The following is an 18,762-nucleotide window of genomic DNA, read 5'->3' on the forward strand; positions in this document are numbered from 1 at the left end:
AATCTGTCATCCGTATCAAATTTCGCGTGTAAATCCCTTCCGGAAGCGCGTTATTCCCCTTCCGGTGGTCCTGCGCGTCCCAGTCGCGCACTCCCCGCCGACGAATCCCGACGTCGCATTCAGTCGCTTGTGAACCAGTGAAGGTGTTTGAGATCCGGTCGTGTGATGGCTTTTCTGCGTTCGCTGTCCCGGAGCAGCGCGTCCAGGTCGTACGGCCTGCTGGTGGAGCTCTCCCGCCTCCGTCTCGCCGCCGCCAAGTCGACGGCCGCCGTGGTGCAGGACGCCGCCGCCGCCCCCGTCGCCGGCAAGCGGCGCGACCCCCTCGACATCACCTTCGAGGACGCCAAGGCCGCCTTCAAGAGCAAGACCAACTGGGAGCTGATGCGCGCCTACATCGTCTACACGCTCTGCAGCTTCGAGACCCTCGTCGAGAACAACATGCAGGTCTGGGGGCGATCGATGGCCAAAATGGCGATTTTTACGTAACGAGAACGCGGACGATTTGCCAAGAGGTGACGAGAGAGAGGTTTGGCACGTGCCGGACCCCAAATCCAACGCGAATTTCGGGAAATTTGCCAAACTCCGGCCGGGTATCGGCTATAGGGTGATTTTTGTGGGGGGAGGTTGGCAACACTGGACGCGATTATCGATTTTTCGGGACGGTTCTTCGAGACGTGACGGTTGCAATTGCAATTAACCAAAAGAAAAATTACGGTAAAATAACACGTTTGATGACCGACATTCAACCAGTTTTTTAACCAATACCAACCTAGTACACCGTGCGATTCATAAAAATATTGATCAGGGGGGGCTGTGCACAATTCGTATGAAAAGGGGGCCTTGACAGTGTCTGATTGGTCGAGGTTTTTCAATGAATTTGTTATTAAAACGTAATCACTACGGTGTGGTCGTTATTTTTCGTGCAATTAACTTAATTTTTCTTGCTTGTTTTAGTACAGATTTTTATTTTACTGATAACTCTTTTAATTCTTATTTATTGTAACCTTGAATTCAAACGGTAAAACCAAATGTTTCTGCTTACGCAAAAAGCGAAAAATTAACACTATCTATAATTTAAGAAATTTGAGAAAAAAAAAATGTTTTTTTTTATAATTAAAAGTGTCAAAGAACCGTCAGGTTGGCATTACCATTAACAGCTAAATAGTATTTTTTTTTTAATTAAGGTTGGTATAAATTTTTACGTAGCATATTTAATTTAATGGTAAATCATTATTCTAAAGGTTAAAATTTCAACGACTGCATAATCTGCCCCGATTGTCAAATCTAAGTGAAAAAATTAACTATTATTTTTATTTTACTAATTTTAATTATTATTATAAATAATTTTACTATTATTTTTTTTTGTAGGTAACATTTTAAGCCTTCTTTTAAATATCTGCATCCTAGATCATAAATACTATTTTAAAACAGGTTGCCCATAGCAACGTGTTTGAAATTAAAATGTTTCAAAAAAATAATTTTGAAAAACACTCATGCGCTTAAAGTACTTGGGTGTCTATGCAACTCGCATACGCTCGTTGCATAATGACAGCCCTCGAACTTGTGTGTTCGCACTCGTATTATTAATATCTATTATTATTATATTTAACCCAGTATTAAAACGAAAAAATTGGAATTGATTTTTTCTTTCCAGTTGGATGTTATTAATAAATGAAACCATTACCTTACAGGATAGTTATTCCCACCTTGATAGTTTCTAAGTTTTAGCAGGTTGAAAAATTGAATGAAAAAAATTCAGTGACATCCACAATATGCAAAGTGCAATAATAGAATGTTTAGTAGAAAAATATAATAACCGGAAATTGATGTTTGAACGCCAATTTTTTTTTGCTATAGGTATTTCAAAAGCTAATAATCCAAAAATCAGCATATTTGCTGTTACATTTTTTTTAAGATGTGGAATTTTTCATAATTTTTTTACGATGCTCTAAAATAAATCTTCACTAATTAAAAATATTAACATAAATTACATTAAAAATATGAAGATATTAAGTAATTCATCGAAATTTTATGATTTAAATTAGGATTAGGATTCACTTAGGATTCTAAGTGAAGTTTTGTGCTAATTCAGGGTTATTCACTTAAGACTCCAAAATTGTTCTACTTTACACAGCATACGTCGAGATTCTAAATTTGAGAATCAAATTATAAATTTAAGTAGATAATAATTAATTATGAAATCATAACAGGAATCCAGTTAGTAATCTGAATTTTGTGCAGCACTTTTTCCTTGGTCATGTGAATAATCCTGTATAATGCAGCAAAATACGTCCCAATATAATGTGTGTCTGAATTTTTGACTCTTATTTAATTAATTATTTTATGAGATAGCAAAATTATTTTACGTGTTTTTAAACAAAACATTTGATCATCATTTGATTTACAATGACTTGTAAGGAATTTTAGACTGAAAAATTCATATGGGCAGAGAATATAGAAAGTATTTAACGGCAAACACTGATTTCTTTGGTTTTTGCGATAAAAAATATACTTATTACCCTGTTTATTATTGCTAAGGCCATCACAAAGTTACGATATATTTTTTCATACGATTGGAACATCTGTACAAATTAGGTTTCTATACTAAGGACTGTCATTAATTTAATCCGCAATTAAATGCGTAATTAACTGATCACGTGATCAAATTGAACCAAGTCTATTCGCGTTGTTAACTTTTAATACCGAATTAAAATTAATTTGATTCGCAACTAAATGTGTGATTAAATGATCACATGACCAAACTGAACAAATGTGATTGGTCCATTCGCTTTGTTAACAAAGCTTTCTGTAAACCGGTTTACAGAAAGCGAAATTAAAATTTAATTCAAGATTAAACTAATTTGAATTAAGTTGCCGATTAAAATGCAACGACAAATGTCAAGTTAATCTCGAATTAAATTTTAACTGCAATTAAAATGTTCTTTAAACCAACCCTAATAGTAATTTTTCTTTCATTCGAATGTTCGTTTAATAGCCCAAAAAATGTGACGTCTTGTGACCCACATTCGCTTGTTTTTTGTGTTAAAGATTTAGTTAGCGTGTCTTGAAACAAACGAATTCTTTTCATCTCAAATTCACAGCTCGTTGATTGTTTATTAGGTCACCGTTTCGGTGACGTATTTCTGAATTTAAACGTAGTGTAATACGAGAAATTGCTCGTTTCAATGAATGACGTTTCAATTAAAATGAATGCAAGTATTTATTCAAGGTTCAATCAGGTGTTATTATGTCTGGATTTTTTGTTTAGAATATATTAGAAATTGTTAATTTGATTAAAATTATATAAATTAAAGCGTGTGAGTCACTTTTGTAACAATTTTGCAATTCACACGGTGGTTTTTATGTAAATACTTTTGTGTACACTACAAGGGTTTTATCGCGTCATTAATCCCACGTTACAACTCATAAAACTGTACACTTGACTTTGCTAAATAAGTTAAATAAATTTATTAATTCATTTTACTTTGCCTCAAATTTGAATTCATGACGTGCGTAATTACTTTGCAATTATTTTAAAATTTTCGTATTCAATTGTTTTGCACGTCCTTGAGAAATCTCACTGACCACTTGATTTAATTTCGCGTGCCGACTTGTCGATGGGGCCCTTGTCACCTAATTTACGTCAATTACTGTAACGATGTTCATTTTTTTGGGTTCGGGGGCGTTATCAAAACTTACTATTGGTTCATTGAGATATGATAAGTGCGACCAATCGGAAATCGAACGATTATCATTTGTTTGTGATACTGTTATAAATTATTATCAGAAATTTTCTTTTTTGAATGGGCGTCTTTTGACGTAAAGCCCCACCTCCTGATCTTTGAGTGACGTGTGTGTGAGTGTGTTATTTGTTCTATTATTATTTTGGAGATAAAAACGGTCTTTCAAATATTTGGTTTTCGTCTGGACTTTAAACCGCGAATTACGGAGTCTGGCGCGACAAAGATAAAATTTTTGGCACGAATTTTTTAGCGTGGAGGAAGGAAAGTGATTCATTGCAAAGATCAAGGGCCGGATTTCGACTAAAAATATTCAATTTTTTTTTCAATATCGCCTGTAAGTGGATGATGATGGAACATATAATTATGTTATTTTATCAAATTATTAATAATAAGCTTATTTTTGTAAAGACAGCAATTGCATAATGTACCGGTTATTGGATGACATTGTCTAAATTTCGAGGGGGAAAAAACCGGAATTTTAAAATTATGCTAATAACCTGAGTACACGTCACAAAAGTCAAGAGAGAGTATTGTAAAGTGTTTGTACGAAGTTTAGCGTTTTTCGCTCCAATTAGTTAATTTTTTCACTTATCACCAACAATAATAATAACAATGTGGCTCATATGATTTCGTATTTTCTCGCTAATTGCATTAAACATTGTGTATTAAAAACCTATTTATTGAAACGCAATTTTATACAATTTTTAATTAACGAATGACTGAAAGTATTATTTTTTTGATTATTTGGCGTGTCTACGGATATCTAAAGGCTAGGATGTGAAACGACGTACAAATAAAACGTTCTCGTCCTCGATAGTTCCGTTAATGCCACCAGAGGGCGCAACAAACAAAGCTGTTATAACGTTTAACACATCGCAAACAAAAGAGCATTAAATTCTCAATAGTAGGACATAAACATAATGCAAAAATTTTATCATAAACTATATTAACTAAATTTCAAACTTTTACCAATTTGCACTCTGCCCCATATTTTACAAAACGCTGCGAATACGGTTACAGATGCAAGAAAAATGTTAGGAAAAAAGTTGTAGAGAATTAAATTTCCTACAAAAAAGTCCGCGAGACCATATTTCCATCTTCAACCATTTAGGCCCCAAAATTGTTTAAAGACGCTCAAGCGACCGATTTGCTTCTTTTTGGCGGTGGTCAAGTATTGTTAAGTTAATTTATACCTAAACCGTTGAAGATAGAAATATGGTATCGCGGACTTTTTTGTAGAAAATTTAATTCTCTACAACTTTGTTCCTTACACTTTTTTTGTATCTTCAACCGTTTTCGCAGCGTTCGCAAAAATATAAGGTGGAACGCAAATTGATAATTCTTTGCGCACCGTTGCATATTTATCAAAACGCTGGGAATACGGTTGAAGATACAAAAAAAGTGTAGGGAACAAAGTTGTAGAGAATTAAATTTCCTATAAAAGAGTCCCCAACACCATATATCTATCTTCTACAGTTTAGGTGTAAATTAATTTTCTGTTACCTGACCACCGGTAAAACGAAACGAATTCGTCGCTTTAGCGTCTTTGAACGTCTTTAGGGCCTAAACCGTTGATGATAAAGATATGGTCTCCCGGACTTTTCTAAAGAAAATTTAATTCTCTACAAATTTCTCCTTAACATTTTTTTAGTATCTGTAACCACATTCGCAGCGTCTTGAAAAATACAGGACGAAGCGCAAATTTTAAATTTTAAATATTTTTTTGTTAGTTTCTTTTGAAAATTTTAGTAGTCAGTTTTTCTCAACCTTTTAAGAGTGCATATTTTCCAAGCAACGACTTGGAACGCTCAGAGCGCCCTCATTTTTACTCTGTCGTACTATATTTTTCCGTGCGATTTTGTAACTCGTTTCGTCTCCTAACCTATAGGCCTCCGTAGTCGTGTCTGACAAACTATTTTTGTTTTTTTTAATAAAAAACATCGACCAAAAGCTGGGACTAATTTATTAACACACTCAGTTACGCCTCGTGTGTCAAATTAATGTCGCATTCGATTCAAACGTTATTTTTTCGCAATCAGTTCGATTCGATCTCCAATGTGCAATTAGTTAATTACACATTTCGGGCTTATTGATGTCAATTCAAGCCCAGAGAATAACACGAACGTAAAACAGTAATTCGTAAATTTGGTACTTGTGATTAAAATTCATTTCGTTGGGAATGTTTCCTGTACCAGGCATCGGCGCCGTCGTAACGACCCGATCAGTGGCGTCGTCGTGACGTCACGTGACTTAATAATATCGACCGCTTCTTATAACATACTTGTCAAAAAAAAAAAAAAAAATTGAAAGTTTCGCCAACGGTAACTACGATTATGTCGTGTATTCTAGAACGTGGGTTTCACATCATCACGTGAGGTTCGAAACCGGTCGAGAAAGAATTGCATATTTCGCTCAAAGTGTAATTTAATGATATATTATTGTCGTCATCGTCGTCTTCGTTCACTTGGGTAAAAAAGTCACGTGGTGATGGCGAAAACGTTCAAGGTCGGTCAAGTGCGACGCCTATGGTTTTGAATTTTTCGTGGTTACGTCACGCGATAACGTTTTGTTTGGTAATTTCCAGCGATTGTTACGTTGATCATAGGTATAATAATAATAAAAAGATAAATATTTTTAAGGTGTCAACAATAGATGATAATATTTCGTAAGAAAAATTATGAAAACAGGAACGGTTTTTTTGCGTCGAGATGAATCGTTTTATTTTTAGAATCAGCAAGGTGCTATTTTTGGTATGTTAAATGGAGCATTTTCTCTTTCGACGGGGAATAAACGAATTCTGATTTGTGGCTAAACAAGGATGCTCTAATGCGAAATTCCTTGAGGTGAACAAAGAGAGAAAATAACAGACGATTTATAATATTGGTAATTGTTTTCAAACAATTATCAGTTCCACACCGAATTGTTGAAATTATATTGAAGCCGTTGCCATGGTAACCATGGCAATTTGTGCAGTTTTTAGCAAAATATTACAAAAAAAATCGACTTCGTTATAGTAAATTATTTTTGTAATTTGTTTTAATTTCTGCGTTTTGCATAAATTTATATCGTACTGATTTTGACAACTTTTCAAAACTGAGTAAGTTAGTAATAACGTCATTTATTATTTTGTTTGTTTTGTTTATTTTTTAAACTTTAATATCAAAAAGGAATGTAACATCAAAAACTGGAAAAAATTTCGTTGTCATTTGGAAACCCATAACAAAATGTGAATTTTATGCCTTGGTTTGAAGACTTCCTTTTGTACTTTATGAATAGAATGTAAATAAATAGCAAAAAATTAGGGACCAGTTTACAGAACATTTCGGTGAAATTTCAATTTTAAATTTTAAATAAGAGTTACAAAAACTACTTAAAAGTGCTGAAATTGCACTCAAAATAGTTTTAATCGAGGGCTGTCGTTATGCAACGAGCGTATGCGAGTTGCATACGTAGACACCCGAGAACATAAGTGCAATTTTTTTTGTTGGAACATTTTAATTTAAAACAGGTTGCTATGGTAACGTGTTTTAAACTAGTTACTGTGGGCAACGTGTTTTAAAATAATGTTTATAATCTAGGATTCAAAGCAGGCTTTGTTACCAATAAAAAAAAAACAATATTAATATTAGAAATACACGAAGGTTGGCTAAAACAAAATCGCAGATAATGTTATTAGGAATAAAACTGTCCCTGGAATAAAGAAATATAAGTATTCTACTAAGTGTCTAAGTGTGTAATTCTACTAAGTGTCCTTTTGATAATGGGGCCCATTCTGCAACTTTTTAAAGTTTTAAAAAGACGGAGAATGGAAATATAAAAAGAAATTATAGAATGTAGAACAAGTTTCTAAAAGAGTCTTAAAGAATCGAGTCTACAAAATAATTCTAGATAATCTAGAGAAGAATTTATAAACGATTCTTAACGATTTAAAAAAAGTTTAGATTTTAGATCTACAAGCTGCTTTTTAAAGAAATTAGAGAAGAATTAAAAAAAAGATAAATGATAATTTGTAAAAAATTCTAAACTATAAAAGAATTTTGAAAAGACACAATAAAATCTACAAAAGAATTTGGAAAATATAGAAAAAAACGTAAAAATGTTTTATAATAATCTTGAGAAGACCTGTAAAGAAACATGTAGAAAAGAACTTTTAAAAAAATCTGTAGATAGATTTATAAAATAATTTCTAAAATGGGTACAGGAATAATGCTAAATAATAATTTGACAAAAGTTCTAAACGAAAATTTTTTAAAAGACGTAAAATGTAGGGTTATTAAAAAATGTGGAGATGTAGAAGAGGTATTCTGAGGGAATTTTGAATCCAGTCTATCAAATATTTCTAAAGAAGAATCTAGAGAAGAATTAAAGAGTTCTCACGATAGATTTATAAAATAAGCTTAGATTTCAGATCGACAAACAACTTTTCAAAGGAAAGAAAAGGATCTTAAAAAAACGTCAATGTTAAATAATAATCTAGAAAACATGACAAACTAAAAACTTTTGAAAAGTCTAGAAAAGAATTTGGAAAATGAATAAAATTTATAGAAGTGCTTAAAAAATAATCTTGAGTAAATCTAGAAAATAATTGTAAAGAGACATATAGAAGAAATAAAGATTTTTTAAATGATTTCTAAAGAGGAAAAAATTTTGTAAAGACGAGTGGAACTCTAAGAAGAATTTAGAGAATGTAGAAGAGGTGTTTTTAAAAGAATTTTGATTCCAGTCTACACAGTAATTTCAGAGAAGAATTTGTAATCGATTCTAATTAAAAAGGATTGATAAAATAATCTAAAGAAAAGTATAGACATCACATCTAAGAAATCAGAGGAACCTTAAGAAAAATCAATGATAAACAATAATTTGGAAATAATTCTAAACCAAACAATAAAAGAATTTTGAAAAGACGGGAAATAAAATCTAGAAGAGAAAAATGTAGAAGTGTTTATAAAATTATCTTGAGTAGATTTAGAAAATAATTGTAAAAGAACATTAGAGAACTTATAAAAGAATCTGGAGATAGATTTATAAAATAATTTAAAGTGTACCGAAACGCTACCAAGGAATAATCTGAAAGCTACCAATTTTATTGGTTGTTTACTGTTATTGCTATAGCAACGATCAACAGCCCTTAAATTTTAACAGTTTCGTTTCAGAGTAAGGCCCAATAACATTTGCAAAAAAATTGACGAATCAAATTACTCGAATAAAAACATCCATGATAACTAAGCTTGGAACCCAACTTTAATAATTTATTAAAAAAAACCTGGTTTAAAAAAATACTATTACATCAGAACTAGATTTTAGACCAAAATATTTTATCAAAAAAATCGCCGTAGTGAAGTGCCATAATGTTTTTTCTTTGAATAACTCGAAAAATAAAAGGAATTTTGAAAAAAAAATCTTGAAAAATTATCACTTTTTTAAAGAACTTGATGTACTAATTGTTTTTTTCGGAAATAACATAGTTTAGGCGCAAAACGCTTGGTTCCATACATTCTGAACAATATCAAGTGTATTTTAAACTATAATTTTAATTGTGTGCCGTGTATAATAACTTTTTTTAATTTTTTTTGATAACAATACTTGTGTACGAATTCGGGTCGCCATAAGATAAGTAAATAAATAAATCTTGATGGAATTACGTTGGAATTATCACAATCGTCGTAACACCGCGTCTAAATTAAGCCTCGCTCGTACCGAATTCTATTCTAAAACCGCGTCCCAGAAATACTCCGCAACCAAGTCTCTTTCTTGTTCCACCTACACATCGCAAAAACGCAAAAATTCCCTAACTCCTGTATCTCTTCCAGCTGATGAAACTATGTAAAGGTATCCTAGGAGAAAGACTGTTTATAATGCTGATGCGAGCAACGTTCTACGGGCACTTCGTTGCCGGCGAAGATCAATACAAAATACGACCGACTTTGGAGCGATTGCGATCGTTCGGCGTCAAGCCGATCCTCGACTACTCGGTCGAAGAGGACCTATCGCAAGAAGAGGCCGAAAAACGCGAAGTCGAGTGAGTGCAAAAAATGATGTATGCGAGTCGTGCGTCACACGATTATTATGATTTTCTTTCACAGAGCTTCGGTTCCCGAAGCCGGCGATCAGGTCGAACAGGGTTCGTTGAAACAGTACCACGTGGATAAAACATTCGCCGATCGACGTTATAAGGTCCAATCAGCACGCACGTACTTCTACTTGAACGAAGCGACCTGCGAACGCAACATGGAGACCTTCATCAAGTGCTTGGAGGCCGTCGCGGGTCAGTTTTTTTCCAATTTTTCGGCGAAAAAGTGCACTCTTGAAACGTCGGAACCAAGCTTGATTGGGAAAAAATTGTTGGCATGGCACCTGAACAGGTGTCTATTATTGTGTTCGGCCTTGGCATCTTTTATTTTCGGCTTGTCGATTGCATTTGACGTTTCGAGGGGTCACCTCGTTTTTCATCGGCCAATAATTTTTTTCTAGCTAAACACTTAATTTTTTTCTCGTTTTCGTGCTAACTGATTTATTAAAATCGCTCATGTTTTTGTTCCATAGACTTTCAGAAGAATCCGTCAGGTAAAGTAAAGTCGTTTTTTACGAAAAATGATGTGAGATAGAGGGAGAGAATGGGGGCGCGGAAAAAGCTTAGAGCTGTTGCGTAAGCCCACATTATTATATTTCTATTATTATTTTGGGTATTTAGATGGGTTTTTGTGGGGGTGTAGGGGGGCGCAGTATGGTCACAGTTATCGGAAATTATTTTTTTTTTTAAATTTATCCCCGGTTTATTTAATTTATTTTTGCCCTTTAATCAAAGTGACCAACTTAATTTGAAAGTCATGGCCACTTTGATCAGACCTTTGTGGAAAAGGTGAGTGTATTTGCATGTCAGTAGTTTTTTACCACCAATCAAGGAGGTAGGTTTTGATGAACTAACAAAAACGCATCAACTAATAAAATAAAATATCACAGCTAACTAGATGCGGCGTTGGGGACGACCATATAACAGGGACGGATTCGTGATTTTCAGTTTATAAAAAGATAAATTGCTTTAATTTAACAAATTTTTTACCTTTTCGTGAGTTTTTGGCTGTTTTTTTCGACGAAATTTTGCAAAATAATAGTATGATTAGTAAAAAAATAAGAAAAATAAGGTAGAATAATCGGAATTATAAGAAAAACTAAGTTTTTAGTTCAAAAAAAGGGCAAGTATGCCAATATTTCCGCCCAATTCGGTGATTTTTGGGCAAATTGTGCGAGTTAAAAAAATGTGTTATTAAATCCAGTTTCAAAAAAATTATCTAACAATTTCAGTGATTTTATTATCCGACTATAATTCCAGTGTTTTCAGATAATCTCTATTATTTCGAATTAATTCCAGTAATTCTAAGTAATTTAACTGAATTACTTCATAAATAAATTATCCAAGCTTGGTGTGTTATCCTGGATAAGAAAAGGATTGCAAAGTAAACTTTTTCAAATATCGTTTCAAAAAGTAAAATAAGTAAATCAAAATTTTAAAATTTCTTATTAAAGCAATAAAAAAAATCGTTAGCAATTTGATCATTTTTTAAACGTTACAATTTGTTTTGTCAAAAAAACAAGAAATTTAGGTGGATTTATTGCTGCAGTATTTATAATAAGCAAGATGAGTGCGGATATCGACATTTTTTTTCGAAATAAGTAATTTTTGCTACTTTTTTTAAGTGTCAAAAATCAATGTATGTAAGCGAAACAAGTGCAAAAATTTGTTATTTTTGGCCAAAATATGGCGAGTTTTGCTATTTTTAAACTAATGTGATAATTTTTGAAAGAAAAAAAACGTAAAACCAATATATTTAAGTGAAGCAAGTGCAAAAATCGTTCTTTTGGTTAAAATAATGCGACTTTCGTTATCTTCAAACTACCTACCTACATTGATCATTAAAAAAAAAACACTAAACGTAAAAACCAATATATTTAAGCGAAATAAATGCAAAAATGGTTATTTTTGGTCAAAATAAAGCGAATGTTTCCCAAACGAATTGATTTTTAAAAGCTTTTATTATTTTTTTTTTAACTTGCACTGTTCTCTGTCTGTCTGTTTCATATTTTTGGAGCCAAATTTGAGAGGGTTCTTGTTGTCTAAATGAATTGAAATTTGACACACTTGCGTAATCTGTGTGACAATGTAATTTTATATAGTTAATTACCCCATAAAGGGGTTCAATAGGGTTTTAAAGTTTTTTAAAGATGTTTTCGATTTATAGAACCCCTCTGGATTTATCAGAAATTTAATGATAATATAATTTTTACCCAAATTGTACATTTGATTATTCTTCACATGAAGTTAACTGAACAAAGTAAACCTGTAATATCGTAGTATTATAACTTCTAAAGCTTTTATAAACTTTAGAATTTTAACCTGTAAGAAAAAATATTCTCCTGTTATTGAAAAACATTATTTTTTACTTTTTTGTGCATTTTGAAATAAACGTTTGAAAAAACTTTTTTTATATTTGTTATTTAAGCGAAAAAGTACCATTATTTTGGTGAAGCAAATGTGAAAATTGTCTTTTTCAGTCAAAATAGGACACTTCGATCTACTTCCATTCATCATTTTTAAAATTCCAATGTATAACTTATAAAAAGATATACAGGTTTAAGTATAAATAGCAAAATAACAAATTTTTGAACCTGTGAATTTTCGGCTTTTTTGTCAAAATTTTGTAAAATAATTGCGTTTATGCTCGAATAAAGCGTTCGCAAAATGAAAAAAAAAGGAAAATAATTAGTTTAATTAAAAAGTATAAGGAAAACTAAGTTTTTAGTTCAAATTGGACGGATTTTGGCATAATTTTAGACAAAATTTTGCGAAAAAATTGAGTTACATGTATGGAACTAATTCCAGTTCCAAAGAATTGCTCAAAAATTTCAGGGATTTCATTATCCACCATGTTTTCAATTTATTATTACTTCAAATTAGTTCCGGTAATTTAACATAAAATATCAATTCAAAAATAAAATAAATACATGAAAATTTTCTTGATAAACGCATAAAACAACAAAATAAGTATATAATAACAAAAACGATTTTCAAGTAATCTCCGCGTGATTACAATTCCTGAAATGTGTTCTAAACCCAAAAAAATTCTAGTATTTAAATCCTGAGAAATTCAACAAATATACAAGTAATTTTCATAATTTCAAGCAATTTCTGTTAAATTCCAAAAAACGTCCAATTTTAAAGTGGGTTTAACAAATTTTCGCAAAAATTGCTCCTTTTTTGGTTGAATAAATTTGATCCATTTTGGTTTTTATAAAGTCATAATTTAAAATAAAATCATTCCGTCCCTGTGCAATAGTCCTAGGAACGTCGCACTTTGTTAGTTTCCATTTTTTTGGCTCTTGAATTTCTGGCACGTTTCGAAACTTTGACAATAATTAACGTGTGTTGCAATATTTAATCCGACAACTGTGAACAACTGTGTAGGTCTGTAGCACATTTTTCTGGGTTTTTATTTTGAGTTGGTAGCACTAACTGGTTTTGTCCAATCGCTCGTAACAAACGTCCCTACGTTAAAATCTCGCGTTTTTTGTTCACAGGTGCCACATACGGCACTGGCATCACCGCCATTAAATTAACGGCCCTTGGCAGACCTCAACTATTGGTCAGTTGAAAATTTCTTTTGACGAAAAACCAAATAATCAATGAATTTTAGCTTCAATTATCGGAAGTAATCATGAAAGCTCGTAAATACATGACGGAAATCGTGGGCGGCGAAGGCAACGTCCTCTCCCATCACATGACCATCCAAGATCTCGAACGTAAACTTTCGAAAATGAAAGATCAAGAATCGGTGAAAAAGTTCCTGTCGCAAATAACGGCCGACGAAAAAGGGTGAGCCCTCTCATTTCATTTACATCATCATGAACCAATCGGGGCGCGACACGCGCTTTACATTGATTGGTCTGTCGTGTTTTAAGGGCGGTACGGAGGCGTGGCTAGTGAGTATTACATCCCCTCCACTTTCAAACGTAATACTCGCTAGTCGCTTATGGTTGGCGGTTTTGTTTTTGTTTTTTTTTCTTTGTTGGAGTGGCCGTTTTAGAGCAGCGCCATCTATTGTTGACAGTTATTTCAAATAAGACGTTGTTGTTGGTCGCAGTATCCTGCATTTGTTCCCGTGGTCGGGCATCATCGACGAAAATCAGGAATTGAGCAGTACGTTCCGGGTTCCGGATCTCACCACCGGAAGAATGTCGCGTCTTATCACGCAATTATCGCCGAAAGAGGAAGAAATGTTCCGGAACATGATTCGGCGGATGAATACCATCGTTAAGGTGGGGCGAAATAATTTGGCCGATAGATGGCGTTATTGTGTGTTTCCAGGCCGCCCAAGATATGGATGTTAGGATTATGGTGGACGCGGAACAAACCTATTTCCAGCCGGCTATCACTCGTATCACTCTCGAATTTATGCGAAAATATAATAAAGATAAAGCGATTGTTTTCAATACGTATCAGTGCTATTTGAGGAACGCTTTCGATGAAGTCACCACCGATATGGAACAAGCGAAAAGACAAAACTTTTATTTCGGCGCTAAGTTGGTGCGAGGGGCTTATCTCGAACAGGTAGGGGGGATAATTTAAGAAAAAAGCGCCAAAACCAGGGACAAAAACCGTATTTTCCGTAAGACAAAATTTATTTCATAAAAATGAAAATAAGCTGACGAGATTTAATAAAAAACGATTGGCAGGAAAACAATATTCTCTAAAAACTCTGGATTAAACTAGCCCATGAAAACGTTTTCGAAATTGGAGAAAATAAACTATAAACTTTCAGTAGATGGCGCTCCAAAACGAAAGAAGAAATTAGATCAAAAAATAGATTTGGTAGAAACATTGTTTGGACTGTTTTAATGTTTATAAATTCTTGATTAAATTAATAATAGATAAAACGTGTAATTGTGAGAAAAAATATTTGTTTTGGAAATAATACTATCAATTAAAGTGGTTTTTTAATGTGATATCGATTTGACGGAAAATTCTAACAAAACTCATTAGTTATCAAGATATTGCGTATAAAATCCCTCCTCCAGAAAATATATTTAAAAAAAATTGGCGTGAAACAAATTTGACAGTTTTATTGATATCACAGTTGAAATAATTTTTTTATTAATAACAAATTTTACACAAAAATACTTTCGAGTTTAAATATTAAGTCATAAAAAGTAGCAACACTGTTTTTTGACATTTTTCAGTTTTTTACTACATATTAGCTGTTTCAAAATTATAAAAACGCCAACGTAGCATTGTACAGAATTATTTTTTAAAATAAGGTTAATAAAATTGTAATATAGTTATTAATGATTAAATCTTTGATTGAAACTATAAATTACAGTAGCTATTAATTTTTTTAAGTGCATGAATAATTTATAACTAATTTTAAAAGAAAATGCAAAGTTGGCATTTTTATAGTTTTGAAACAGCGAATATATTTCAAAAACTAATAGTCGCACAGAAATTAGCGTTTGCTACTAAATCATACTTTATTTTTTCTCTATTTGAATTGTTTCAGAATTATTTTACTTTCCTTACTTATAATAAATATTTATTAATTGAAGTTTCAATGATTTTTAGTTTTATTCAACATTTAAGCATCGTTTGTTTTATATTTTTGAATGATGTGGGAAATAATTTTTTTACAGCAACTTAGTTATTAATTAACTAAATAATTAATAATAATAATTAATAATAATAACTAAATAATTAATTATAAAGAATTGCTGAAAATTTCTGAAAAAAATCACATACCATATGCTCAGTAAAAATATATTGGATGAGTTTAAAGTAACACATAAAATTAATATTTTTGTTATGGGTCATTTCTCAAAAAATCCCCGAACAGGTCGATTTTATTTTTGTAAATGCTATATTTTGATACCATAGTCATATTCGTGACGTCAATGATTTTTGAAAAATGACGCCATTTTTAATTTTTTTAAATAGCAACCGATATTTGTATTTACTGTTTTTGATGGTATACTTTTTTATCTTGCTGCTAAATGCAAGAAAATTAAGAAAATAAATAAAAAAGGATTCATTAAAAGAAAAAATTAAGTAAAAAAATTAAAAAAACTTTTCTCTTTGTTTTTGCATTATTTTGTAAGAGGCAATTGTTTTTTTGTTTTGTTTATTTTAAAAAATTACTATAACAAGAGTATAAATTTCATGCGTTGCTTTGCGTTTTTTTTTCTTTTTGATGATAAACTTGTGCAAACTGGGTAAAAAAATGTATTGTATTTAAATATTACCGTTCAGAATTCAAAATGTAAGTTAAAAAAATATAAAAGCCTACTTTAATTAAAAATTCAAGTCGTCGTATTTTTAGCAGACTCACCTTGTACGAGTATATTATACCATTTGGCGGTAAATTTGAACATGATTTATTGCATACTTGGCAAAATTTTTTATGCAAATTCCTTGTAAAGGACGTTTCAGAATAATAAAAAAGAACACTAAACAAAAAACCAACGATTTGGCGATAAAGCGAGAAAATCTTTCACAGTTTCAGTGGCATAATTTTTTAATTAATAAATTAAACGATGGTATTTGTCACAAAATATTTTCCAATTCTTATTTCAAGTCTTGAAAAGTGGCAACATTGTTTTAGGTTTATATCTCATGAAAATACCGGTAGAGGCCGCTTCAAAATAAGAAATATTTGGCGGGAAAACTGGACTTGATAGTTTCATTGGTATAAATTGTTGATTATTAACAATAAAAGGTCTCGAAAGTGCGCACATTTTTTGATAAAATTAATATTTCCGAATTCAAAGACATTTCAAGTCTTGGAAAATGGCAACACTGTTTTTGTTTATAGTTATTATACGATTTGGGGGTAAATTCAAACAAAACCAATTAGTTATCATATTTCTTATATAATTTAAAAAACTTTGGGCAATGTTCTTAATATTTTCATCAAGATAATAAATTGAAACTTCATCATCGTTCAAATTATCTGAATGATTTCTTAACAATTGCTTAAAATATTATCCAACTGTTTGAAATTTAAAATCATTATAAAATAAAAATCATTCTTTTCTTGCCTGGACATTTTTTTATTTGGTGAAATATTTTGACAGAACCATTTTTTGGGGCTAAAGTTAATTAATTAATAATTAGTTAGCACAGAAACTCCCTAATAATCGTCTCTGAAGAGTAAATTTGCCAAAACACTAGAATTTACATTTCAAATTTTGACCCAAATTTGGCGGGAAATTCAAAATTGTACTTGTAGGAAAGGGCCCGCGCCGCCGCCTTGGGCTACCCCGACCCCACCAACCCCAATTTCGAGGCGACGTCCGACATGTACCACAAAACCCTGACCGAGTGTCTGCGACGAATCAAAGCGTTCAAAGATCTAGGCGAAGAAAAGAAGATCGCCATCATGGTGGCATCGCACAACGAAGATACCGTACGTTTCGCCATTCAAAAAATGAAAGAATTCGGAATCGAACCTGAAGATAAAGTGATCTGTTTCGGCCAATTGTTGGCCATGTGTGATTATATCACGTTTCCTTTAGGTAATTGGCGCAGTCGGTAGGCGAGAGACGCCATGTTTAATTTTGTTTTTTTCAAGGCCAATCCGGGTATTCTGCGTACAAGTACATCCCGTACGGGCCTGTGAACGAAGTCTTGCCCTATTTGTCGCGGAGGGCGCACGAGAATAAGGGCGTGTTGAAGAAAATTAAGAAGGAGAAGAGGCTTCTAGGGAGTGAGATTTTGAGACGTGTGGCGACCGGGCAATGGTGGTACACACCGAAGGGAGACTACACCCCGGTTTAAATGTAAGTCAGGGTTGCCAACGTGGCCGAGATTAGTTTTTTGGGGTTGTAGGAGATACGAATTGGAGTACTTTTTTATCGAGCCTCCCTGGGGTCTGAGTTAGATAAGTAGTTGCAAAAAAATTCAAAAGACAGTCCACCGGATAAAAAGTCGCCTCTGTGTGGGAGATTTCGTCCGTAGGTATAAGCAAAAGTCTGATTTTATTAAGGACAATAGTATAAGAGTAACAAGCTCGATGAGGGCGAAAGTTTCACACAGATCCGGAGTTTTTTAGCGCTTAGTAATTAATAAATTTAGTTAGATTTATGAAATTATGTACAGATGTTCAGTGTGTTTTAAAAAATAAAATTAACCAAAAAAAATCGGGTGTTTGTCGGCGTGCTTGTGGTAATTCGTTTCAAAAATTTTATTTGGAAGGAGGCGTCGCGTGGAAGATAAATGACGGTGAATCTTAGTAATTTATTAGTTTGTTGAAAAATTTGTATCATTTTTATAGCCTGTGATGATAGTTTTCCTTGTTTTCAGTGTCAAAATCTGCCTTTGAGTATTTTTTAAACTGTTTAGTTGGTGTGATTGAATAAATTTAATTGAAGTAAGAAGGTTGTCTGTTATTTTTCTTTGTAAATGTTTGTTGTAGGTATAAGGAACGAGTCAATTCTGTGTCCTTATTAAACGTAATGTTCTGACAATAAGTACAAGATTAATAAAAGTTATAAGTGTTTATCCAGTTTTTTCATCAAACCTAATCGAAACAGTGTTTAAGGGCGACCATGTCGTTACAATTCGTGATTTTGACGACATCTTGCACACATTCAGGCATCGGCCATTTGCTTTTATCCACAACGCCATCTTGGAGAAACCCACTGTCTTCCAAAGCACACTTAAAAAGACACATTATTTTCTCGGGTGGGTCTTTAGACTTGTCTTCCAAGGCCTTAGCCAACTCAGTTTCCCCAACACTCAGTTTTTTCATACAGGCTTGCAAACCTGCCGGATCGAACATATCCAAATTCTCACCCTAAAAACCCAATCACCGGCGATTCAACTACGGATATTTAAAGGCTAGGATACGAAACGACGTACAAAAAACGTCCCCGTCGCCAGAGCATTACCGTCTAAGTTTGAGAACAATGAATTAAAAAAAATGTATTCGTAAAACTATTAGCACAAGGCAAGCAAAAAAATATAGTAAGACATAAA

At 32.7% G+C, this 18,762-nt stretch overlaps 1 protein-coding gene across 2 annotated transcripts; it reads left to right on the forward strand.

Moving 5' to 3' along the window:
- Positions 1–12: 12 nt before the first annotated feature.
- On the forward strand, positions 13–18,285 carry slgA (sluggish A). 2 transcript variants are annotated; one of them, XM_008197934.3, is made up of 11 exons: positions 13–444; positions 9,554–9,762; positions 9,827–10,008; positions 10,287–10,307; positions 13,317–13,381; positions 13,433–13,611; positions 13,880–14,054; positions 14,104–14,346; positions 17,015–17,300; positions 17,357–17,564; positions 17,614–18,285. In XM_008197934.3, exons 1-10 carry the CDS (start codon positions 166–168, stop codon positions 17,560–17,562), a joined length of 1,845 nt encoding a protein of 614 aa, XP_008196156.1. In that variant the 5' UTR covers positions 13–165; the 3' UTR covers positions 17,563–17,564; positions 17,614–18,285. The 2 variants fall into 2 exon arrangements, with proteins under 2 accessions (XP_008196156.1, XP_008196157.1); XM_008197935.3 differs by lacking the exon at positions 10,287–10,307.
- The last annotated feature ends 477 nt before the right edge of the window (positions 18,286–18,762 follow it).

The sequence above is a fragment of the Tribolium castaneum genome, chromosome 8 (genome assembly GCF_031307605.1).
Source record: "Tribolium castaneum strain GA2 chromosome 8, icTriCast1.1, whole genome shotgun sequence".
NCBI lineage: Eukaryota > Metazoa > Arthropoda > Insecta > Coleoptera > Tenebrionidae > Tribolium > Tribolium castaneum.

Excerpts from the sequence above, each read along its gene's own strand:
- slgA (XM_008197934.3), top strand. The coding sequence starts at position 166 with ATGGCTTTTCTGCGTTCGCTGTCCCGGAGCAGCGCGTCCAGGTCGTAC. Across the intron at positions 13,612-13,879 it reads ATAACGGCCGACGAAAAAGG|TATCCTGCATTTGTTCCCGT; the intron begins GTGAGCCCTCTC and ends TGTTGGTCGCAG. Across the intron at positions 14,055-14,103 it reads GGATGAATACCATCGTTAAG|GCCGCCCAAGATATGGATGT; the intron begins GTGGGGCGAAAT and ends GTGTGTTTCCAG.